At 33.7% G+C, this 26,434-nt stretch overlaps 1 protein-coding gene across 3 annotated transcripts in view; it reads right to left on the bottom strand.

Annotated features, from left to right (window-relative positions):
- The window catches only part of LOC106871755 (uncharacterized), a 74,129-nt gene that overhangs the window by 35,054 nt on the left and 12,641 nt on the right, over nucleotides 1-26,434 (bottom strand). Inside the window, exons 2-4 of one of the 3 annotated variants that reach the window (XM_014918390.3) lie at nucleotides 12,620-12,724; nucleotides 12,197-12,247; nucleotides 2,880-5,131 (exon numbers count right to left, since the gene is read on the bottom strand). In XM_014918390.3, the coding sequence (XP_014773876.1) occupies nucleotides 2,880-5,131; nucleotides 12,197-12,247; nucleotides 12,620-12,691 (2,375 nt within the window). In that variant the 5' untranslated portion in view covers nucleotides 12,692-12,724. The remainder of the gene's footprint in view (nucleotides 1-2,879; nucleotides 5,132-12,196; nucleotides 12,248-12,619; nucleotides 12,725-26,434) is intronic. The other 2 variants (XM_052968168.2, XM_014918389.3) reach the window with 2 other exon arrangements.

Raw genomic sequence — 26,434 nt, 5'->3', positions numbered from 1 at the left:
ATATGTAAAAGTGATAAAAGTAATCTGTTATGAAGAACAAAGACAAATCCATAAGAAACCTAAGCAACACTAAGAAAAACACCAGTGCACAACTAAAAATTAAGCTCAATATTTTAATTGCCTTTGTAAATGCTTACATAGGATCTATTGTGTTCCAATATCTAGGAAGGATTAGCCCCACAATCACCATAAAGTCTCACAAATAAAATAAACCTTTCACCCTGTAATCTCCTAAATCAACATACTTACACATAAAATTGCTACCATAACAAGATAACACAAAGAAATTTATGCCAGAAGGATGCATAATAAACACTCATCAAATTAATTCACAAAAATTTTACAGGAAACTTACAAAAGTTGGAAACATTCCCACTGTGGATGCTGGTAATCTTTTTACCAATATTCTGCTAATGGAAACTATAACCATAGGACATACACAATCTATAATAAAACCTTGGAATAAACCAAGAAACGTCCTTAAAAAGTTTGTTTGCCAACAAAAGCAAGGTTCTCTTTTGCTGTCCACAAAGCCACCTATTCACAAAGAGGGATGGAATGGTTATGGATTATCCACTCGGTTCACAATTCAGCGTTTAATATTGTTAACATAGTCCAGATAACTGAAGTAATATACAAATTTCATCATAAACATGAAATCTGAAATCATAGCTCAAGCTGTCACATCTGACATACACACACATATGACATTCTCACTGATTGACCATGTCTTTACAACATGGAGCTACTGCAGCATATTATCTTAAATGTAAACATTCAAATTATAAGAAAACTGAAAGGAATATTTTCAAAGAACATTTGAGTGGTAAACTTGATCTGTCAAATGGTTTAACACCATCACTTGGTTCTGGAGTACAGTTTGTGGAGTCCACTCTGTTGCTAGCATTCAAACCAGGTTTCCAGTTTGAGGATAATTTCCTCTCACTAGTGTCAGAGGTCCTGCAATAGTCTTGGACACCACTTTTCTTTCTATGACTAAGCCATTAAGATAGAAAAAAAAAAATTCAAGCCCTTAGACTTTTTCATTTCAGATTTATCACAAGTATCTCACAAACAGTACATAAATGGTTACAGAGCGGTCCAATGGAAATTTTTAATTATACAAAGTGCATAATAATTTTTCTACCATAGGTACAAGGCTGGAAGTTTTGGGAGAGTCAATTACATCGATCCCAGTGCCCATCTCAAAAGGATGAAAGGCAAAGTCAACTTCAGCAGAATTTGAACTCAGAATGTAAAGCCAGATGAAATGTCACTAAGTATATTATTTGACATGCTAACAATTCTGCCAGCTTACTGCCTTTGCAAAGTGCATAATATTAACAACAATTATTGTAGGGCTTCACCTAAAAACACAAACTAAATTCAGAATGGACAACACTAATATGGATATTAAATTATTACTTCTGGCACTACAGAGAAAATGCTGTAGTCTCTTAATACAGTCATTGATTATTTACTGATTAAACTAGCTGATTGTACTCATTAAACTAGCCATAATATGATCATGTTGTCATCAACCTTTTACTTGTTTCAGTCATTAGACTGCAACCATTCTGGGGCACCACCTTGAAGAATTTTTTTAGTCAAATGAACTGTTCTCCCTACCAAACTTTTTTTTTAAAGCCCAGCACTTATTCTATCAGTCTCTTTTGCTGATCTGTTAACTTACAGGAATGTAAAATCACCAATACTAATTGTTAAGCAGTGGTGAGAAACAAACACAAAGACAAACACACATTGATATATAAGCAATGTACTTCTTTTAGTTTCTGTCTACCAAGTCTACTCACAAGGGTTTGGTCAGCCCAAAGCTAAAGTAGAAGACACTTGCCCAATGTGCCATGCAGTGGGACTGAACCTGGAAGCATATAGTTAGGAAGTAATTATATAGACAACCTACCCATAATCTATTCAGGAAATACTTCAAGTGTTCTACAAATTTGATATAAAGCACTAAACATTTTCAAGCAGGCAAGAGAGAGAGCTGGCAGAAGTGTTAATGTGCTGGGCGAAATGCTTAGCGGTATTTCGTCTTTCTTTACGTTCTGAGTTCAAATTCCGCCGAGGTCGACTTTGCCTTTCATCCTTTCAGGGTCGATTAAATAAGTACCAGCTACGCACTGGGGTCGATGTAATCGACTTAATCCGTTTGTCTGTCCTTGTTTGTCCCCTCTCTGTTTAGCCCCTTGTGGGCAATAATGAAATAAGAGAGAGAGAGGAGGGGGTATAAAAAGAAAGAGAGACCCATTCAGCTTGTTGACATTAATTATATGTACATTAGACTGAAACGAATATAAGAAAAATTATGATGCAAATAAGGAGTTACCAATATTTCATACATCTCTAACATATTTATTTATACATATACATACACACACACTCACATATATATATATATAAACATATATACACAAATTAACTTTTACCTAATAGCTTATTCAACAACTGGTTGATTAAGCCATTAGGCAAAACTTAAAATTCCAGTCAGCATGAATGTTACAATAAATTTGTAAAACTTTTATGACTCCAATTTCAGTATTTTGAGTCACTCCATCAGTAAATATTCTGTTTGCTGTTCTTAAACTAGCCTTTAAAATAAAAACCTTAATTTAACATTTAGACATACATATATATTCTATAGAAATTCATACACAATCATGTAAATATCCTGTCTCCAACTTAGAACAATTATGTAAATATACATTTAGCAGTTTGATAAATCTAAATAACAGGAATATATCTGCAACTAATGAAAGAATTTACTTATAAAAAGTAAATATAATCATAACTTAATAGAAAAGTAAATTAAGTCTGTTAAAAATTTAAAAAAAACAAAAAACAATGAATTTACTTACAATGGTCGATGAGAAGGTCCTCTGTGTGATAAGAGCTTAAATTCAACAGGTAAATGGCGCTGTTGAGCATATTCCATCAATGCACTTACAGGATTTTTGTTAAGGGCAGCAAAACTCTCTGAAGTGATCTGCAGATTTGGTGCCAGTGAGTCAATACCAGCCTTGTCAGCTCCTTTCTCAGCCGCTTTGTCGGCCAACGCCTGCGCTACTGCTGCTGCCTTGATTTCAGCTAAAGTTGGAGTTTTAGTTTCAGTAGTTTCACTTGAAGAGGAAATGGATGTATTCTTAAGAAGATCTTGGATATTATCAACTGAATTCTTTTTATTATTTGAGTTGTTAACAGTGGAATTTGAATTAGACTGAGATGAAGATTGATTATTTGAAGCATTTTGCTTTGGACTGTTGGCCCTTTGTTTTGAGCTCGAAGCAGATTTGGAATTAGAAGATCCTTGCTTAGAGCCTGAGGAACCTTTTGACCCAGAGCCTTTAGAATTTGAAGCAGTTTGTTTTGAAGATGACGTCTGCTTAGAACTTCCAGCAGACTGTTTAGAACTTGAATTACTTTGCTTGGGACTTGGAGCAAATGATGTAGTCGATGACGTTGAAGTGGAATTCGTAGCTGGTGCCCTTGAGCTTTCTATCAGTGTGGTGCTATTGTTCCACCTAGAATTCTTTGACGTTGAGGACGACAAGGATGCTGACGAAGATGATGACGACTGGTTGAATTCCTTAGAAGAATTGCTTGAATTAGATACAGCAACATCTCCTTTAAAGACGGGATCTTTTGCAAGGAGCTCATGAGGGGAAGGAGGTAGATGAGAATTTCTACTTGCCTGATTTGATGCTGATTTTGGTTCGTTTGAAGACCCAGGTTGTTTTTGGGAATTATTATTTTGGTAATAAGCACTTTTCATGTTGCTAGAGTTGATGCCATTGTCCGCCAGTAGAACATGTGGTGGAGCAGGAGGTTGCCGGTTTCCACTAGAAAACTGACGAGACATGGCAGAGTTCACAGATGAAGAACTTTTTCCAGCAGGGATTTCAGTTTCGTAACTGGCTGCGTTCTTTGCCATAATATAAATATCTTCACCAATAGTGGTGACTATTTTCTTTTTACATAAACTATGCAAATGCTTTTGAGTTTCTTCGAGAGAAAGGCCTGTATGTTTAGCTATTTCACGTGATTTAGCAGAACCATTCATGGTTTTATCAAGGAAGGATATGATTTTAGCATGTGGGTCATGCGGGTCAGAATTGCAAGCCTTTATATTTGAGTTCCGTTTGGGAGAGATTTGATCGTGGGGCGAATGGTCCTTCGAGTCTTTCTTCAAGGAACTCAGGTGTACGCGAGACATATCCGGACCCTCTCGGTCCATCTGATGGTAACAAACAGGCATATCTCCAAAAGAATGATTTGCATAGTTCATAAAGTTACTAGGGTATGATTGATAGTTTCCGTCATAATGTCTTTCACGATCATCCTGCAAGTCTATCTTTTTCTGTTGGATGACCATCCTGTCATTACTTTTTAATGGCATCATGGTACCATTTGAAGAATTTTGCATGTTAAAGTTATCACAATTTCTCCTTCGTGGCTTACCACTTTGTTTAGATTCAGAAGTTACAGGAAAATGTCCTGAATAGCCTTGGCCATATCCACCACTGTGTGGATAATTAGCAATTGCTGTTTCCAGGGCCTCACAATCATCTGGGCTGCAACTTTCTGAACGTAATCTATTTGGAGAACTAGTGTTTCCAATAGAGAGAATTTCAGTATCTTTACTACTGTGACTGTAGATGAGAGATTCATTCTTACTTTCTGAGTATATATGAGATGGTGGACAGAAACTATGCCATTCACTTCTATAGGTTGATCGTTTTGAACGCTGGTAATTATTATTGGGAGTCTTCTGTCCTCTATAACTTTCACGGTTATTAGCATAGAAATTTGGTGGTGTTCTTGATACTGGGCCATGCTGATAGATTCCTGGACTACTAGAATAATGAGACTCATTCTGGTTATAATTTGTATGAGATGCAGGTGGATCAGCAATAACCCAAGTTGGCGGCTGCATGCCGTGCTTTCTTATCAAACCACGTCTATCCATGCTGTACAAAGTCGGATTCACTTCTTTTCGTGAACGAACACTTACAAGACGTGCCAGTTCCATGGTCTTTACAGGGTGAGTCTTATGGACTAGATAATTCATTATGCGGTCTTCCCACTCGGGATGTACATTCAAATTTGTTTCCTACAGGGAAGAGAGAACAACAAATACATCAATTATTGCAGGAAAAATAAAACTCGGTGAATATGATAAAGTCTTAGGCAACTAATTAGAAGCTAGATATATTTTTAAAATCTATTTCATATCAAATATAATTCCATTAAACCCATGGAAATATATTCAATTTTTAAGAACTAACAATTACAAATATAAATAACAGCTGTTGTTCATAACATTAAAAAAAGATTTGAATTACTTAAAATTTAAATTATATATTTGAATATAAAATAAAAGAAGAATTTTGGAAAAATTTTAATAAAAATCCTTGTATTTTTATACTGAAATAGAGAACATATTAATAAAAAATTTAAAAAAAAAAGAAATATAATCACCAGGTTGCAAAAATATAATCAATAATAGTAAAAAATGTTATTATCAAAGTCAAAAACCCATTCAAAACCATGAATAATATAAACCAAAAACATTATTAATAAGTAAATTGTTGACTGAAAACAAGAAAGGGGGAAAAAAAGCATAGCAGAATTTTTTTGATATCAACAAAATTTTGCTGTTCCAGAGAGTATATAGCAAAAGGAATTTCCAGAACTGCAAGAGGTATACAAATCAATATTCACCAATATTTTATTAACCATTACATATTCACATTGGATTTTTATGATTTAGCTTTTACTAAATATTAGTTTTGATATTTTAATATTTTTGTGTATAGGCATCTTACTTAACATTTCAGGGTGTTATTTTAATAATTCAATGAAATATGTTAATATACCCAAACATGGAGTCTATAGAATTTTAAGCAGAGTCCTATATATCTATGTGGCTTAGTAGTTTAAGTATTGAGACAGCAATAATGAAGTTATGTGTTCGATTTCTGGACCATGTAGTGTGTTGTGTTGTGTTCTTGAGCAAGAGACTTTATTTCATATTGCTCCAGTTCACTCAACTGTAGAAATGAGTTGCAATGTCACTGGTGCCAAGCTGTGTTGGCCTTTGCTTTCTCTTGGATGATGTCAGTGGTATGGAGAGGGGAGGCTGGTATGCATGGGCGACTGCTGGTCTTCCACAAAACAACCTTACTCAGACTTGTGCCTTGGAGGGAAACTTTCTAGGTGCTTACAAATATGAGATATAACTGAGCAAATTGCAACTGAATAGTTATGATACAGGACAACTAAATGAAATAACGGTTTTAAATTTTGGCACAAGGCCAGCAATTTCAGGGGAGAAATAAGTCAATTACATCAAACCCAGTGTCTGATTGGTACTTATTTTATCAACCCTGAAAGGAAGACAGGCAAAGTTGACTCAGCAGAATTTGGACTCAGAAATAGAAGATGAAATATCGCTAAGCATTTTTGCTTGGTTTGTTTATGATTTTGTCAGCTCACTGCCCTAACTAAATGAAATAATATAAGAAGTTTTGAACTTCAGTTGAAAACATCTGAAATAACAAATAACTTTACTGTTTAATGGTTTGCATTAGATATTGATTATGATTGATAGTGACTGTAGTTTTGGCACATTTTATAAACAGATATATATAATCAAAATAAAAATAATAAAAATGGGATAACAAGTTGGTAATATAACCAATGTGACATCTAGTGGTTAATAAAACTGATTGATAAATGTTATCAATCCACAATAATAGGATTAAAAAGAAACTTAAAAGAGTTAAGATATAGTATTAATGTGTAAAGATGTTTATAATGTTTTCATCATACATCCTAACCATCAGTATGGATTCCATAGAATCAGAATTATTAGAGATTTATTATCCTGCACCACACTCTTGAGAATTTTGGTAAAAGTAATGTTGCAAAGCTTTAAATTGTGTCTGGCAAGAGAACCTCCTTGCTATGTTGTACATCTATCTGTCTTCCATGCCAACAGGAATCAATTCAGCCCACATTCCATCAACTGTTGAGTATATAAATGTTTGGTTATGCTTGCTCCAATCTACTGCTTTCACTAAATTAATAACCTACTAGTTGTTAATTCTAACCACACACATTCCTATACAGATGATACCACTCTTAATTCTTCTTTGACATTTTGCACACAAGTCTTATCTAAATGAATTAGACACTTGCTACTGCTTCTGTGAACTGAAATCTCAAAACATCCTTCAATGAGGACTTACTGACTTAGTTGTCTTAATCAGAACTACAATACAATCACTACAAATATCAAGGAACAGCCTTGTACTACATTCTCCCAAGACATAAACAACACATAACAAAACTAAAGCCCTCAATATGGCTAAATTTTAAGTCCCACAATGTCTAATGATCTTATGTTCTCTAAACATATATACCAGTGTCAAAACTGCAGCCCAAAGACTAGGCTTCCTCTTTAAGGTCAGAAAATGTTAATCTACACAATGGTTGGCAAAGACCCTTCACTGGAATACTGATTAACAAAGACTTGCTAATACTCTGCAATCACTAGTTGAAGGAGGCATTTTGAACTAGCAAGTTGCATACTGTTTCTATCTAAACTCAACCAATATATCTGTATTCTTTTCTCTCATCTTCTTTATTGTATATTTGCCTCATTTAAATCCTGTGCTAAACACTTTCCCCAATCATTCTTCTTCAGAATAGTGAACCTCCAGAACTCCCACCCACCTGCATTCTTCTTGCAAATATTGACCAACCGAGATTCAAGCTAAACATCAAAATTCTGATGACAAAACCAGAAGTTACTACACATTCAGATTTTAGCTCACATTCTCATCTAAGCTGCTTTGAAAGAAGCACCTTTCTTTTAATGGTTACAATGTTGAGAATTAACAGTGTTATTAAGAAAAGAGGATGAGATTATAAGAAAGTCTGGGAAATGAAATAAAAATAAGAAGAAAAATAAAACAGGGTATATATTTTAAATTAAAACAAGAACATTGCATTTAACTGCTGAACTATCTGGTAATTTACAGGAATAGCTGAATGAAGGAAAGGACATCTAAAAGTAAAAACTACTACTCCACTAAAAATTATTCCATCCTTGCCAACATGTAAAATATATGAGTAAAGCAGTAAAATGAAAGAAACCAGCAATAATTATTCAAAGTTAATCTTCAGCAAATCAATATGGAAAGGATTGTTGCTTGGTCCTGGGTTAGGCATGATTGAGTAGACCTATAATCAAAAGCATTCTAGCTGTGACTATAATGTTGTTTTGTATATCATTAATGATATTGTTCAATGTGTCTTTCCTTTTTGAAAATGAAAGGGTATAATTTGAAGGAGATTTGACTGCTGTTCTTAGCAAGTCAAGCAACCACAGAGAAATTCCTGTTTTGATTTAATATAAAAAAAGGTTAAAACTCAAGTATAGACAGAGACATATATCATATGATAAATAAGATAAACTCTAGCCATAGCTATGTAGTTAAAGAGTTCACTTTGCAACCATGTGTTTCTGGGTTCACTCTCACAGTATGATGAAATATATTCCCATTAAGAAGTCCACAACTGTATAAAACAGCTAATAATATTATACCTGACAATTACACACCATTTATGATATGCTTACAGCTAAATAATTGCAAACTTCCAGGATGTTTGGCCCTTTTGATTTACAAAATTTCCCCCATTTATTTTAACCATATATAATTAAACTGATCACAAAGTATGATAAATATAACTAAGTATAAAAACTGCATATATTAAAATTATTTCAAGCGTATAGAATCCCCTAGTGGACAGTTAATACAAGGGAAATAATCATTTCTTTATAATATTTGGTGGGATTATAAGTTTGAATCTGAAATTTAGTCATTATTTTTTTAAATGATAGATTAGAATTTGAATTAATTTCTAGAAAACTACAAAGAAATTTTAAATCAAAGTACAATTTTTAATTTGATTAATTTTCATTGATCCCAAAGTACCACTGATTACTGATATCAATAATTTATCAATAATAGTTTCTATGAAGCTCCTGTCACTACATGTAATAAAGTAATATGTTATACACCTACCTTGAAAATATCATTAAAGTTTAGTTATAATTAAAAAATTTATTAAAGTTTAATTATAATCTGTCTTGATCATAAGGCAATATCACAAACAGAATAAACACAGCAAAGAGTCAACTGAAGATGGTTCTTATGCAAAATACATTTAATATTCCAGAAACCACATTCACATTCTTTAGAATGCATTAAACTTTGCAGTGATTGGTTTCATAAAATGGTCAACGGTCAGGCAGATATTATATATTGCTGAGGACCAATAAAACCAAAACACATCCAAAGTTGTTATGGCTGTGTGGTTAAGAAGCTCATTTTGCAACCACGGGGTTTCGAGTTCAGTCCCACTGCATGGCACCTTGGGTAAGTGTCTTCTACTATAGCTCCAAGACTACTAATGCCTTATGAGTGAATTTGGTAGGTGAAAACTGTGTGGAAGCATGCCTCATATATGTGTGTGTTTCTCTCCTAATTCTTGACAGCCAACATTGGTTTGTTTATGTCCCTCTAATTTAGCTGTTCAGCGAAAGAGACCAACAGAATAAGTAACAGATTTAATAAAATACGTGCTGGGGTCGATTTATTCAACTAGACGTTTCAAGGTGGTACCCCAACATGGCCACAGTCCAATGACTGAGACAAATAAAAGATAAACGATATTGATATCTACCAAAGATTAGGCTCATTCCCCTCTGCATGCCACCATTTAATTTTTACTCAATTTAAGTTCAGGAGTTCTCTCAAGAATTTTCAGTAATGCTAATGATTTTTCTTCTAATCACAGGTGTTATTTTAAATTGATTAGAAACTCTTTTGGATTCACTACATTAAGCATGTTAGCCTACACTTTACTACATATTTACATGCAGAAGGTATCCCTGAGAAATTTTCCAATAATAAATAGAGAAAACCTTTTAGATTTACTACATTAATATGTTAGCCTATATTAAACTATATGCTTTCATGCAGTTGTTATCTCTGAGAAATTTTCCAATGAAAATAAAAAGTTATAGGGCAGTATATAGACTGATGATGTAGTATAAAAAAAAATCTATCTAACATTTAACATAAAGAAGATCAAGGCAGTTTTCTTCGTACAAAAGGTTGCTTTTGTATTTCCTGCAAAGACTTAATAAAATGGACCTTTCCTCTCAATTACTCTAAAATTTCCACAAATATTAAAATCTTAGATCATCATGTGAAATATGATAGCCAGTCCTAAATCATCTTCATAATTTAACATCCACTTTTCCACGGGTCAGAATTTGTTGAAGCAGATTTTCTATAGCCAGATGTTTTGCCTGTCTTCAGGGAAGGCAATACTTTCCCATGGCCAAATGTGTTTTTCATAGAAATTTTACAAGTGATGTAGGTCGTAAATGAACATCACTTGTAATTGTTCATTTCTGACCCACATCACTTGTACAACAGTGATGCTTGTTTAAAACCACCACATAATGTTAAGACAGCAGTACAACACACACACTTGAAAGACTTATAGTTTCTATCTTCCAAATCCACTCACAAGGTTTTAATTGGCCCAGGGTTATAGTAGAAAACACTTGTCAAAAGTGCAGTACAGTAGAGCTTAACATGAGAACACATGGTTTGGGAGCAAACTTCTTAACTGCACAGCCACATCTGAGTTTGTAATCAGAAAAGCACACAGCAGTTTCAAAGAACTACACAGAACATTCTTAATAATAGTTTTTAACAGAACAATTTTATGGGAATACCAATCGTCACATACACAAGCTACCCAACCCTAAAATGTTTAAGAACTTGTTATTTAACAATAAGATATTTAATTATTATCATCTGAAGAGGTGTTTTAGATGCTTTGAGGATCACAAGAGAAAGAGCAGAAACAGTTTTGTTTTTGCTTGTGATTTGTTTTCTTTTCCATAGGAATCACAGCAGCTAAATATACCTCACTACTGTTAATTACTATATACATTATTGTTTAACCCTAGGCTAACTCCGTGTAAACCAGTGATCAAAGAGTAGCTGTCATATTATTTCTTTTCAGGCAGTGTACCCTAGAACCATATTACATTATTCAATGTGTTCCTCCCTACTTTTAAAGATGGTTGGGTATGACACGAGAGAGAGGCCTTGCTATTATCTCTAGTAAGTTAAGTGACCATGTAGATATGTACGACTGTGTGCTCATTTCTGTTGACTTTAACTATTGGTAGAATCTACTTTTATTACATTTGAATTTATTGGAAACATACTGAATAAAATAAAAAATTTTCATAATTCTTGTCTTAAAAATAAATCAATATTCTTAAAATTTACATAAAGAGTAAAATGTTAATTTATTCACTGAGAAATTTACATTATATATGTATATATACCCATTCACTAAAACTTGATTAAGAAACTATCAATTAGGGTTAATGCCAAGAGTTTACTAATTAAGAAAAAAATTTACTAATTAAGAAAAAAAATTTACTAATTAAGAAAAAAATTGCTAGAAAAAACGTCAATAAGAGTTAATTCAATACATCTGAAAAATAATGAACAGTTTAGTGTTTATAAATTTTTTTTTTTTTTTTATTGGCAAGACAGAAATGTAGGCAGGCAAGGAGGAGATGGTGCAATTTATTGATAAGAGGAAAGCAAAAAGATGCCCCCAACAGTTTAGAAGGAATTAAATAGGAATAACCACTCAAAAGATTCATTGAAGACAGTAGTAAGTAAAATTCCTCAAACAAGCAGATAAGCAAGAGATAAATTAAAAAGCAAAACCTGTAGCCTTATTAGCAATCTAATTAAACCATATACCAATCATCAAAATGTTTCAAAGTGTATTTAGTAGGCATACGCAGCAAGTCAAGTCAGAGAGAAAAGGTTTTCAAGGAGGGTAAGGACAAATGCACTCAGTCGGGTTAGATGTGACTTTGAGTAATCAGTAAATCATCCAGATAAGTTCAGCACTTACAAACCAACAAATGCAAACAATATATTGATGGTTATAGGAAAAGAAGAAGTTTTGTTGCAGAGAAAAAAACCCCAACAAGTGAAGCCAATATTGTTTAACTTGCACAGAAAAACAAGGTTAGTAGCACTTAAAAAAGTGTTCTGACCTTCGCAAGAATGGGCAAGGTTTGAAGATACCATTTCTTGGTAAGGTCAACCTAAAAATATAAGAATTAAAAAAAAAATCAACAAAAATCAGTTCTTACATACCTAAATTTAGCTACTGATAAACAATTTACTAGCTGATTTTATTAATTAGCTGATTGTAAAATGCTTCATTTTTAGATGTTACAATATCTCAGATAGTTTAAACTTTCCTCAGAAAGATAAAAAAAAAAAATGCAACTTAATATATAAATTATTCATAATGTTTAACATTGCTTTTGGTCATACATATTACATTAAAATATGACTTTAGATTGGAGCATATTCTAAAAAACAACCAAAAGATTTCTGATAAATGAGCAAGATTTCTTGGTCTTTGAACTTATGTGAAGATATTTTAATGAAAAATAAAATAAAAAAATTACAGAGTCTAAACCAATATTCTTCCTTCCGTACTGATGGCTCCATCCAGAGAATAAGCTCAAATTTTCATTCATGTTGAGGATCTTCTAGAAGGCTCAGTTGAAAATCTACAAAATAAATTTATTCATTTTCTTATAACCACTTTACGTGGTGTTACAAGAACGTCTAAGACTTTTTGACTAATGATGTAATGTGGATATAACATTGTATAAACTGTCACTTGCAAAGTAAATTGCTGGGATTCTATAAATGTGATGGTACCAAGATTTTTCTTTAGTTTTTTTTAATGGAGGGTAGTTCATGAAACTATGAAACTGTCTATATCCTAACATTATATTTGGAAAAACACAAAAAATATTCATTTTATTTTTCTCTTAGTTATAAGGTGAATAGCATATCTTGAGAACTTTCAGCCAGAAAGCAAACGTAACTATTCAAAAATCTCAGACAATCTATACACTAAGAAACAGACTGCCAAATATTTACAGACATCAGAATAACATTGAAATCAGACATAGCAACTATGATTACATTAGATTCTAATCTAACAGCCTGATACCTCTTTACCATTTTTTATCTTTTACCAGCTCCATCCTCCCACCACCACCACCCTCTCTTCTAAAATGTGAGTAGTCATGTAGCTACCCTACAGCAAGAAAACTGTGTTGTTCCAGCCCTTTTCTCTCATATTTTATCCCTCTCTACTCTTTATTTTCCTACCATAAAGTTATCCCCTCCCACTCTTCAGTATTTGTAATCTTGCAAGCAGTATGGTGACCTCACTAGTGCTGGTGCCATAAAGAAAAAGTGTCCTGTACATGCTGTAAAGGGGTTGGCATTAGGAAAGACATCCAACTGTAGAAACTGTTCTGGGGACCCATCAGATCACGTCAAACCATCCAACCTATGCCAGCATATAACATAGATGTTAAAAACGATGATGATGATGATAATGATGACAACAATAACATTGATGATGATGGTGTGTACATAATTTTATATGTATTTCCATGTTCCGATATAAACACAAAAGAATACAAACTTTTTGCATCCAAGTTTAAACATTCTAACATCAAGATGATACACCTTGCACTGCAAGTGCCATTTTACATGAATCAAAATGCAGGTACCAAATCAACTTTATGGTACAGAAATTATTAGAAGTGACAGAAAAGAAATAAAAAAAGCAATTTTCCTTATATATGTGTGTAGATCGCTAACCACTACACACATTTTTTTTTCTCTCCTTGTTTCTTTCTGTGTTCCTTTCTGTGGAAGAGCATAGGCTCGAAATGTTAAAGACTTTTTCAATTCCTGAGCGTTATACTAATACATCTATTTGTTTTCTACACCACCTGTCTTCGTCTGTTGTTTTTTTGCAAATTCTCCCTATATATATATATATATATATATATATATATATATATACACACACACACACACACACACATATATATATGGGAGAGAGAAAGAGATGTACATACATACAAACACACACAACGTAGTATATTTATTAAATAACTGATACTCTGTCAGTTACGACGATGAGGGTTCCAGTTGATCCAATCAATGGAACAGCCTGCTCGTGAAATTAATGGGCAAGTGGCTGAGCACTCCACAAACACGCAACCTCTTAAGATACACATCTTTTTTTCAATTTCCATGCAAAAAATATCATTTTTTTATTATTTATTTTGAATCTGTATATAAGGAAGAATAAGTACACAAATTATTTCGGATCAGTTATGATTTATGATGAAGTTACTGATAGCTAATGATAGAAAATGGGAATAACATCATGAACAAAGTATTTCAAGTTAGATATAAGTGACAGATATCTTCAGAATACAGTGAATGTATATTTTCATTCAAATATATCTTTACTAGACATCTCTAAATGAAAATATATGGGATAATATGTCAAAAAGGTTAATATAGTGCTCAGGGAGATTCAGCATGACAAAGAATGTGGCAAGGCTGGCCCCTTGCAATACAGGTACTACTCCTTTTTTTGCCAGTTGAGTGGACTGGAGCAACATGAAATAAAGTGTCTAGCTCAAGGACACAATGTGCTGCTGGGAATCGAACTCACAACCTTATGTTCGTGATCTGAATACCCCAACCATTAAGCCACAAGCCTTCACATTTACATAAATGGTTGAGCAAACATTCATCCATCTACTCCATGATACTCCACTCAGCAAGTAATATAAATGCTATTTGTATACTTATGCCAGCCATTGTGTATATATTTATACATATATCTAATATCAAACACACACACACACACACACACAAAGAGATACATACATATTCATACATACAAACACAAAATGTATGCACATCATACATGTTATGTCTACATACCTACTAGCAACAAAGAGTTTCAGAGTAAATGGAATATGAGGGAGAGGGGGAGTGTGAAAGACTTGGGTGAGAATGATCTGAAGATAACACACCTTATGAAGGAGGTGACAGAGGATACAAAGACACACACACACACACACACTAGCAGAAGAGAGGAGAGAAGACATAAATATGCATACATGTAAATACACTCATGCCCTTACATATATATATATATATATATATATATAACATATAAAAGATACTTAAATACATTATACACACATGTTACATATACATAAATACACACATTGGAACATACACTGACAATTCAGTATTAATAACTGCATGTGTTTCTCTTAAACACACAATCCTACATGTACATTTACGAATGTATTCATAATTGTGAACACACCTCTTAACATATACATGCATACTTTTATGGGAATACATATCACACCTAACTACATATAAATACATATATGTATATACGCGATGAAGGAGATGAAATTTGACTCAACAGTAAGTGTGACTATTATTTGTGAATGTGCTATAAAGTGAAGATGTCTTTTATTTAGCTTAGTTATTGATTTGCAGCTTTTGCATAAATGTCTGCTCTCAGTTAAAATACAATGCAGAATGGTGACAGTCGACACTGCATTCAAACATATGAATTTTCAAACTACCAATAGAAAGATAACATTTATTACATGACTGTCATGCATGCATGTACGTATATATGCATGTATAAAAGAGCTTAAATTTACAAAGACCATATTTATATGAAGCAAACTCATCCCTATTCAAACCATATGCATTAACATTTAGCACACTGAAGGCAAATTATGTCATGGTATGAGTTTTCTCCCTTCTTAATGCAATACAATGTGCCTGCATCCACAGGGGAGAAAACCTGTATAGCGACATGATTTGCCTTCAGCATGCTAAAGGTTGATTAGATCAGGCCAATCCTTTACTAGTCACCTACATAACACCGAACCTAAGAAATGAAAGAACTCTTCCAACACTCATTTGCTTAGATTTCCACATTTCAGCGAAAGTACAACTGCAAGGCCATTTATAGGGAAAATATAAAGCTGATATAGAGTTTTATATGAAGCTTTATATGCAGCTTATAAAGCTTTATATAATGTATATATGAAGCTGGCTAACCTGAGAACTTCCTAACAGAAATGCCTTAGAAACAGCTCCTCAACAGATGCCTGTGAGAGCTGGCCAACTGTTCTATGCACAAAACATATACATGCCTGTAAACTTACTCTGTGTACCAAGTCCAATGCAACAAGACAATAAACAGGCAATTTGATTCAGCTCATATACATCTGAATCAAGGAACATCTTTTCACACATGCATCATCATTCATAAAACACTTTGACAAATGTAGGAACATGAACATTGCAGTAATCTGTGATACCAACCAACTTCTGATACCCCTGGGTTCCATGATATAACTTCTTGTTTTAAAGTGATCTAGAATTAAACCTTCCTTCAAAATTTAATTTATATTCTAAATACCAGCTTAATTAATGACATAGTTATTCTAATAAATTTTTCATTATTTTCAAAATTAATTAGAACAAAGGCAAAGGCCTTTCAACAGATATGGTAACAAAAAGGTTAAATAAACCATTCTGATTAAAATAAGCCAAATCATTGCTTTTCAAAAGTGGTATTTTACCAAAAATATCAGGACTAATTAAATATTTTAAAGGTAATATTTCAATATCTTTGTTATTATTATTATTGGTGCTGAATATTCTAATGATGATGCCATTACCAAAAATTGTTTTTTGTGTGTACATCTGGAGAGAGAGAGAAAAAGAGTGAGAGAAAGAGAAAGAGGTGTGTTTATACATAAATATACATTTGTATATATGTATAAACATGTTTAATGTGTGTGTGTGTGTGTGTGTGTGTGTGTGTAGCTGGATTTTCATTGTTTTTTATTTCTTTATTTTCACAAGTCCTTTCATGTTTCACGACAACCTTCAGGTGATGCTAAAATGGCATTGATAACTAAGTGGCAATTATGTGCAGTTTCAAAAGAGATAATTTATAAAATGATCTTAATATTACAACAATTTTCAGATGAATAACTTTAGATCAAATTAAATTCAATTGAATATTATAATACATTCAGAACTTGTCTGAACTTCAAAAGTTTCTTTTCTTTCACCCAACTTTTAACAGGAGTCATTTGGTTTATAAAATTGGAATACTGAAAAATTTTTCTTGTAGCATATTTCCAAAGGACTACTTAGTGGGATCCCTCTGACTAATGTCAGAGGGGTCCCTAACTTGTAACTGCTGTTATATGTGCACACATATGTGCTTATATGGTTTATATTTGCATTGGTAAATATTTTTCTTCTTTGCTTTGAAACACTGACCAGCATGTATAAATGACATTAAAAATATTCTGCTTACATTGATCATGTACCACTACAAAAGGTGCTATACTCTAGTCTTTTGTACCTCTTTTTGGGGTTGCCTGAAGTTCCACAGGTAATGCTTTTGGAGAGAAAGACAAATGATGGGAAAAGAAAGAGTAAAATAAAGAAAAGGAATCATGGTCGAAGAGTGAAAGAGATGGAAGTTAAGAGAATGGATAAAGACAAACTTCAAATCTGAAAAAGAAAATTTAATTTCATTCACATACACATGCATGCACACACCAATACATGCATACATACTCAGACACACAGACATACTCACACACATTTTTGTATATTACAAATATGTAATGCTGAATCACCAAAAGTAAATGGAAATATTTCATGCTAAAAAAAGTTTTAATTTCTTTCTTTCTATGAAAGAAACTATATGGAAGAAATTAGGTCTTTAACATCATTGTGTATCTAAATCTTCTATAATAACCTACACGGTGTGTGTGTGTGTGTGTGTGTGTGTGTGTGTGTGTGTGTGTGTGTGTGTGTGTGTGTGTTTGTCTGTCTTGTATCCTGCTAAAGCATTCGTTTATATTTATTGTTTACATAAATTTTTATCACAGTTTAGTTGTAGAAATTTGAAAAACCTACAAGAATAGGTGCAAGCGCTAATATTTATAAAACATGTGACATATTAATACAAATCTGTAAATGTACAACCATCCAGATATCTGAGTACCTTATTATTTTTTCTAATATATATATATATATATATATATATATATATATATGTATGTATGTATGTATGTATGAATGTATTTGTGTGTCTGGGTTTGTCCCTCCACCATTGTTTGACAACAGATGTTAGTGGTTCAGCAAAAGATACTGATAGAATAAGTACTAGGCTTACAAAGAATAAGTCCTGGGATTGATTTGTTCAACTAAAGGTGCTGCTCCAGCATGGCCCCAGTCAAATGACTGAAACAAGTAAAACAATAAAGGTATCAATCCATTTCATCAGTATTTCATGACTTTTTTTATTTGCCAAAATACTGACGAGGTAATTTGTTAAAATCATATAATTTCACCAAATGACTGCGTAATTCTGTCAGTTGATTCATCAAAACACATGTATGCTTTATAAAGTTTAAACTACTAAATATATTTCTCGTATTTTATTAATGATATATATATGTACATATATACTTATTTATATGGGTGTGTGCATGTATATATACACACATATGTCATCCACTTTAACATGCATTTTTTTATGCTAGCATGGGTCAGATACATGTGTGCATGTGCACACATATATATGGATGCATGTGTATGTGTGTGTATCTATATATGTGAAATTTTTTTGTGCACTGGAACGCCTTACATATTTTAGCTTTCCCCTCCCTTCTGACTTTAATTTGCATTGCATTACTCTGGGAGATGACAAAATAATCACTGGGTCCAGTTTGTACTCCAGTATGATTGTGAGAAATCAATATTATAATATTCTAATTATTTCATCTAATTTACTGATTTCCATGAATCATAACTTGAATTTGCAATAATTGAGATGATTAACACAGTGTCCTAATCATTGATTAACCTAAATCCTGTGTTCAGAATAGCAGACTTTGTATCATAATTTATTCAGATTGTTTACAGAACCAAAAAAATGCCAAAATTTTATAACAGTAGTTCCAGGTAAGCACATTCAAACTATATACTGGTTGGCATTTTTTAAGCACTTAGTTTGTTTCTTTTTTTTTTTTAAGTGGAGAGCTTTTACAAGATTAATTTTCTACATTGATCGAAAAGAGACTTTCTAAATCCAGCAGCAAATATTTAATGAATGATGATTTGCTAACAAATAAATAATGTAACAGTAGCATAATCTATTTGAATATACATTCACAGATTTGATTTTTTTTTTTTTTACCTCATCATGCAAATAAAAGAAAATAAAAGAGAAAACTAAGAAACTATCCCTTTTTTAACCACAATATCAGATGAAAAGAGAATTTGCTATTTAACCACTTAACTGCGAAATTAAATTTCATGGTTATTCCAGTAATGTCAACCAAACAGCAGAATTGGTATTTTCTGCATGTTGTGATGCCTCAATAAACTTGGCATATTTCAACAAAAAATTGTTTTAAACGTAAGACTGGTATATAAAAATGGTACATAAAACTGCTTTCCACAGTTAAATGTAAAGAAATTTTGAGTGGATACATGGTTTTTGCTGTTAAAGAGTTAAACCAACCTAAAATAATGTGAGATTATAAGAAAATATTCCCCACAGATAACAGTATTGCTCTGTCTTGTGATTTCATACATTTATACAGAATCTAGCTAAACACTAGATTCTCTGTGTGCTTCATCAACAAAAATGATTAAGTTGCCTTAAGCAACTTGTATATTCAATTAGTAGTTCATGAATGCAGAATTTAAATCAAGCATTTCTTAGCTTTTCTAATCAGAAAACTGTTCAATGTGCTTCAGTTTATCTACCTACAAAGGAACAGAGCTCTAGGAATATATCAACTGTGATGAACTATCACCCTGTATAGCAGGAAAATGTCATATTTATTTAATGCTTCATAAAATGGAACTGCATAGAGGTGCATGGGTTAGTACTTAGGATGTTGGACTCATCATCATAGGGTTGTCATTTCAATTCCTGGAGTGGGTGATGCATTGTATCCTTGAGCAAAATAATTCATTTCACATAGCTCCAGTCCACTCAGCTGGCAAAAATTAGTAATTCCTGAGAACATGAGATATTTTTTTCCAGGAACTCACTGACCATAAATAGCGATGTGCATTGTACATGTGTATTATATACAAATATATATATACGTATATATGCATTTGTATAAAGGAAAGAATAAATAGTCAAAAGGAAGAGGGAATATGATTCAACTATAATATATATATATGCATATATATATATATATATATATATATATATATATATATATATATATATATATATATATATATATATATATATATATATTTATACACATATACACATACTTATATAGATATATGTTTGTATGTATGTATACACATATATATATCTTTATCTATATCTATATATCTATATATATATATATATATACACACACACACATATACATATATTTATATAGATATATATATACTGGGTCATCCCATAAACAATGTACGTTTTTTATACTTGTTTTAATTTTCAAAATTAAGATAAACAAAGTTCTTTTTTAATCTAAAATATACTCTCCTTCATTTTCTACTACGCTCTTCTAGCTATCTCTCTTCCAAAATTCACTTGTCTGTGACGAAAAATAAGATTATTATTATAATGAAGGTGAAGAGTGATATATGCTCTGCTGACATCATGATCACTTTTGCTTGATGGTGAGGCCTTTGTTTTGGATGAGATATAGACTGCATAAGAATGTAGTCCATCCTGTTGTTGAGAGAAATACTTTTCTTAAACAGTCTCTGCTTTGCACAAAGCTTGATGGGCTTTATACAAGACAGCTTTGACAATATCACCCAGGATACTGTAGTTTAACAGTCTATGTAACATGGTCCTTCTGTTGACACTATTATATGCTTTGGAAAAATCTACAAATACAACTGATGCTTTTTGCTCAAAGATTCTGAATGCTTCAATGAGTTTTCTTATGAAAAAGATCTCAGTTATGTTGATCTATGATAGTATTGATCTACCTTTGGGGAAGCCACTTTTGTTCTGTTATAGAATGGGATTGATATCAGGAGAAAATCTATAAAGGATCATAGAGTTGTAGATTTTTGAAGTTAGAGGTGAGGGCGTAATACTGAGGCAGATGAAGAACACCTTTCTTTGGAAGTGGAGTAATTGCAGATTTGGCAAAGGTTGTGGGTTTGTTTCCTTTATAGTTCTTGTTACAGAAGTTCAATAAATATTTGTGGAAAAGTGGACTCTTCCAGATGATAGTGTCTTGACATTTCTTTGATAATTTTAAAGCCTTTTCTAGAGTAAATAGGCTAATCTGACCATCAGGCTTTCTGCTACTTTATGGTAGAAAAGCAGATCATTGTCAAATTTAATGAGATATGTTCCATGAAGAATCAATCTGAAGTGCTGCAATCAGGTATCTACATGCTGGTCATAAGTTTTCTCCACAATAGAAACCAATGGAAAGCCCAGTATTTATAAGTTCCAATGGAGTTGCCCACTTGCTTTCAACATGGAAATTGTTGACTATTTTAGTTCTAGAGTAGATGTGTGCTTCTCATGCTTCATACACATTATCACATGTGACTTCAGCTGAACTGAAATGCCTTTCATTGTGCCCAAAAGATCAAAATTGATATTTCTACACTGCTTTCTTCAGATCCTCTCTGGCTTTTGTTACCTTCACATTGATAGCGAAGGTTAGTGGCTTCTTTCTCTTCTTTGAGAACACTATATCTCTGTTGACAGAGATCCACACAGAAACACACACACATATACAGCATGTGCATATGTGTGTGTGCGTATATATATATGCATACACACACATATAGTATGTGCATAGACATAAGAAGCATCGGATGTGGAGTGCAAGAGAGACGTTTGTGTTGGTATGGTCATGTACTGCGGATGGACGAAGAGAGCTGTGTGAAAAAGTGCCACTCCCAAACAGTGGAAGAAATCCGGGGTAGAGGGAGACTCAGGAAGACATGGGATGAGGTGGTGAAGCATGACCCTCAAACGTTGGGCCTCACAGAGGCAATGACAAAAGACCAAGACCTCAGGAGGCATGCTGTGACTGAAAAGACCCAGCAAATAAAGTGAGTTCACAGCTGTAACCTACACCAGTGTCGCATAACCAGCCCGTTCAAAAGTACCTTGGCTCGTAGGGCAACATGCCGTGCTTGAGGAGACCTATTGAGTCAAGTACATCAACATCAATATCAAAATCAAAATAAAATCAAATCATGGAAATTGTAGTTGTGACCCTCGTGCCGGTAGCACGCAAAAAGCACCACCCGAACGTGGCCGATGCCAGTGCCGCTTTGACTGGTTTCCGTGCCGGTAGCACGTAAAAAGTGCCATCCGATCGTGGTCGATGCCAGCTCCTCTGGCCCCTGTGTCGGTGGCACATAAAAAGCACCCACTATACTCTCGGAGTCGTTGGCATTAGGAAGGGCATCCAGCTGTAGAAACACTGCCAGATCAGATTGGGGCCTGGTGCAGCCTCCTGGCTTCCCAGCCCTCAGTTGAGCGGTCCAACCCATGCCAGCATGGAAAATGGACGTTAAACGATGATGATGATGATGATGATGATGATGATGATATATATATATATATATATATATATATATATATGCACAGGCCTGGCTGTATGGTTGAAAAGCTTGTTTCCCAACCATGTGGTCTTAGGTTCAGCCCTTCTGCATGGTACCTTGGGCAAGTGTCTTTTACAATATCTACAAGCTAAGCAAAGCCTTGAGAGTGGATTTGGTAGATAGAAACTGAAAGAAACCTGCCATGTGTACATATATGTATGTATGTATGTATATGTGCTTGTACATATGTATGTATGTATATGTGTGTGTATATATGCATTTGTGTGTACCCTTATCTAGACATCATGTGAAGGGTCTAAGTGAGCATCATTGTCATACAAACAAGGCTCTTTATTTCCAGTTTTCCATGATTAGCTATGAGAAAATATTACCTTACTTGGAAACAAGTGAGGGTTAGTGACGGGAAGGGCATCCAGTCAGAGAAAATCTGCCTCAACAAATGTCATCTGACCCATGCAAGCATGGAAAAGTGGATGTTAAATGATTACCACATTTTAGTACAAGTCATACATTTAACCAATAAGCAGCACTGTCATGGGATTACAATGACCTCGATAAAGCAAAGCAACTGACCAATCATGGACACTGTATTATGTAGTAGAAGACTTAAGATGTCTTCAGCAGGCATAGCAATTTGTAGAAAGCTAACCAACTTTCTATAAAACCAATTTCATAGCATTTCATAATAACAATCAAAACCACTTTATTGATTTTGTAAGAAAGTTGGCGAAATTTGACAACAAATGAAGTGAAATTATAACGGTGACTATAATGAATTTTGGTATTAATTTTTGAGATGTAGAAACGCATTGTTGCCCCATAGACACCTACAGAATCTTCACCCTGTCCATACTGAATGTAATGGGTACAAATGGGATAACATAAAACTATTCCTTTGTGCTATGCATCTTTGTTATGTAATAAACAAAATATAAGAATATTATATAACATATAAGTATAAATATATATATATATATATATATATATATATATATATATTTATATTCAGAGTGAGAGAGACACACACACACACACACACATAAACATGCGTGTGTATCTGTGTGTGTATATATATCTATATACATACATACATACATATATATATATATGTATATATATATATATATATATATATATATATATATATATATATATATACATACACACACACTAAAGACAAAGATGAAGCTGAAAATATGAACCACATTTGATAGAATAACTACATCAAATAACAATTTTAACAAGTAGGCAGCCATGAATTCTTATCAAGTGTTGCATAAAGAATATGCCAAGATTCTACAAAATCCGAACTTCCATGCTTGTGTACACACACATAGACATATAGATATATACAAATATATATATATATATATGTGGGTGTGTATGTTTGTGTCTATATATCATCACCATCATCACTGAACAGCTGTTTTCCCTACTGGCATGGATTGAACAGCTAGATAGAACCTGGTGAGCCATAGGGCCACACTGTGCTCCATGTCAGCTTTAGCATGGTATTTACAACTGGATGCCCTTCCTAACACTAACAACTTTACAGTATGTACTGGGTATTTTGGCCATCAGCCCCAGTGTGATGGCCAAGTATCATGCAAGACAAAAGAGAACAAGAAAAGGGGAAAAGGTGGGGAAAGGAGAAAAGCCCACTTCAGTAGGGGTATAATTGAGAGGGTAGCAAGGTGATTTTTATGCCAGGGGCAAGCAGATGTGTCTTGCTATGAGGAAGATACATGGCTACCCAGAGCAAACCCACAAGAGACAAGTGATGATATGGATAGTGGATAAAGAGAGGTGGGACAGTTATAAGAGCATGAGAGGCACATATATATACATACACACACACACACATTATATATGTATAGGTGCAGGTATGGCTGTGTGGTAAGAAGCTTGCATCCCAACCACATAGTTCTGGGTTCAATCTTACTGAGTGGCATGTGGCTTCTACTATAGCCTCAGGCTGACCAAAGTCTTGCAAATGGATTTAGTACACAGAGTGAAAGATGCCTGTCGTATATATATATATATATATATATATATATATATATATATATATATATATATATATATATATATATATATACAGACAGACTGCAGTGAATAAATTGTCGTTTAAATTATACAAAAATGAAAATAACAGACATCTCATTTTAATAGATATATTTGCTAAAATTACATTAAAATATCTTGAAGTACAAGAGGGTAAATTTATTCAATAAAATCGCCATTGGCTTCAATCACAGCCTCCAGATGACTTCAGAATCTCCTGTAACTCTTCTGGATGGTCTCCTTGTTTGAGTTGGTGAATGCTGTCATAATCCTTGCCTTCAGTTCATCTTTGGTGTTACAAGTTGTTTTGTTGGTCTCTTGCTCAACTGTGCCCCACACATAATAAATAATCAAGGGGATTGCAGTGTGGGGAGTTAGGTGGCCAGATGTTAGGGGTGATGTGGTCACAAAAATTGTCATGACTGGATTCTCCTGCTTGTGTGACATGGTGCAGAGTCCTGTTGCTAGACATAGGGTCTTCCAGCAGCCACCCTCTTGACCCAGGGCAGCACTACTTCCTCCAGGCACTTGATGTAGGCCTCCATGTTGAGTCTGAGGCCATGTGAGAAGATGAATGGAGGCATAATGTCACCCTCACTAGTGATCACTCCAAACACCATGATGTTGACTGGATGTTGATTTTTATCACTTCCAGTATGTGTTTTTGGGACACGGCAAGCCAACGGCTGTTCTGTATATTCACCATCCGATCCTGGTAGAAATTTTTCTCAGCTGAGAAAAACCAAAGCATGTTCAGTTAGAAGGGATGGTTGAGTTTGTTCAAAAGCTTTGTAGCACAATCTTTCCTCTTGTCCTTGATGACTTGGGATAGAAATTGGCCCTTTCTCATCCCATATGAGGAGTACCGAAAGTCTTCATGCACTACCTGCCTGATAAGAAACTCAGACACTCCCATGTCCCTGGCGATGGACCTGATTGACTTGGAGGGATCGTTGTCAATCATGGCCTGGATCTCACCAACAAATTCAGTTCTTTTCTTATCAGAATGATCAGAGTGAGTTTTCCGAGCTGCCGTACCTTCGTAATCACCATGAGACTCATCCAACTCTTTCCAAATCCTCTGCACTGTCCTCAGATTAACACCCAAACACTCTGAAATGTTTGTATTGGAGCTTCTGGTACAACTGCTAATCAGTACAGCATGTTGTTTCCAAATTTCTGACAGAGTGAATTGTGTCATGGTGCTGTTTTTCTCATAGATGGTGCCCAACTGATCCTACTATACTATGTAGTTGACAAAATCAAAAACAAACAATGCGTGTATGCAAAATAAAAAATGGCAACAATTTACTCATTGCACCTTGTACATATATATATAAGTGTGTGTATGTGTGTGTGTGTGTATTTATGTCCATGTCTTTGTGTCTGTCTGTGTTTGTACCCCCATCACTGCTTGACATCCAGTGTTTAACATAGCAGTTCAGCAAAAGAGACTGATAGAGTAAGTACCAGGCTTTAAAAAATAAGTCTTGGTGTTGATTTGTTCAACTAAAATCCTTCAATGTGGTGCTCCAGCATAGCTGCAGTCAAATGACTGAAGCAAGTAAAAAAATAAAAAAATATATATATTATTTATTAATTAATTCATTCATTTTTTTTTTTTTAGATGTTTAGAGTGTGCTTCTTTTTCAGATATATGATACACTGATGAT

Source organism: Octopus bimaculoides, chromosome 5 (assembly GCF_046866305.1).
Source record: "Octopus bimaculoides isolate indiv1 chromosome 5, ASM4686630v1, whole genome shotgun sequence".
Taxonomy (NCBI): Eukaryota; Metazoa; Mollusca; class Cephalopoda; order Octopoda; family Octopodidae; genus Octopus; species Octopus bimaculoides.
The sequence above is the reverse complement of the archived record's forward strand: the minus strand, read 5'-3'. Positions and strand labels throughout refer to the sequence as shown.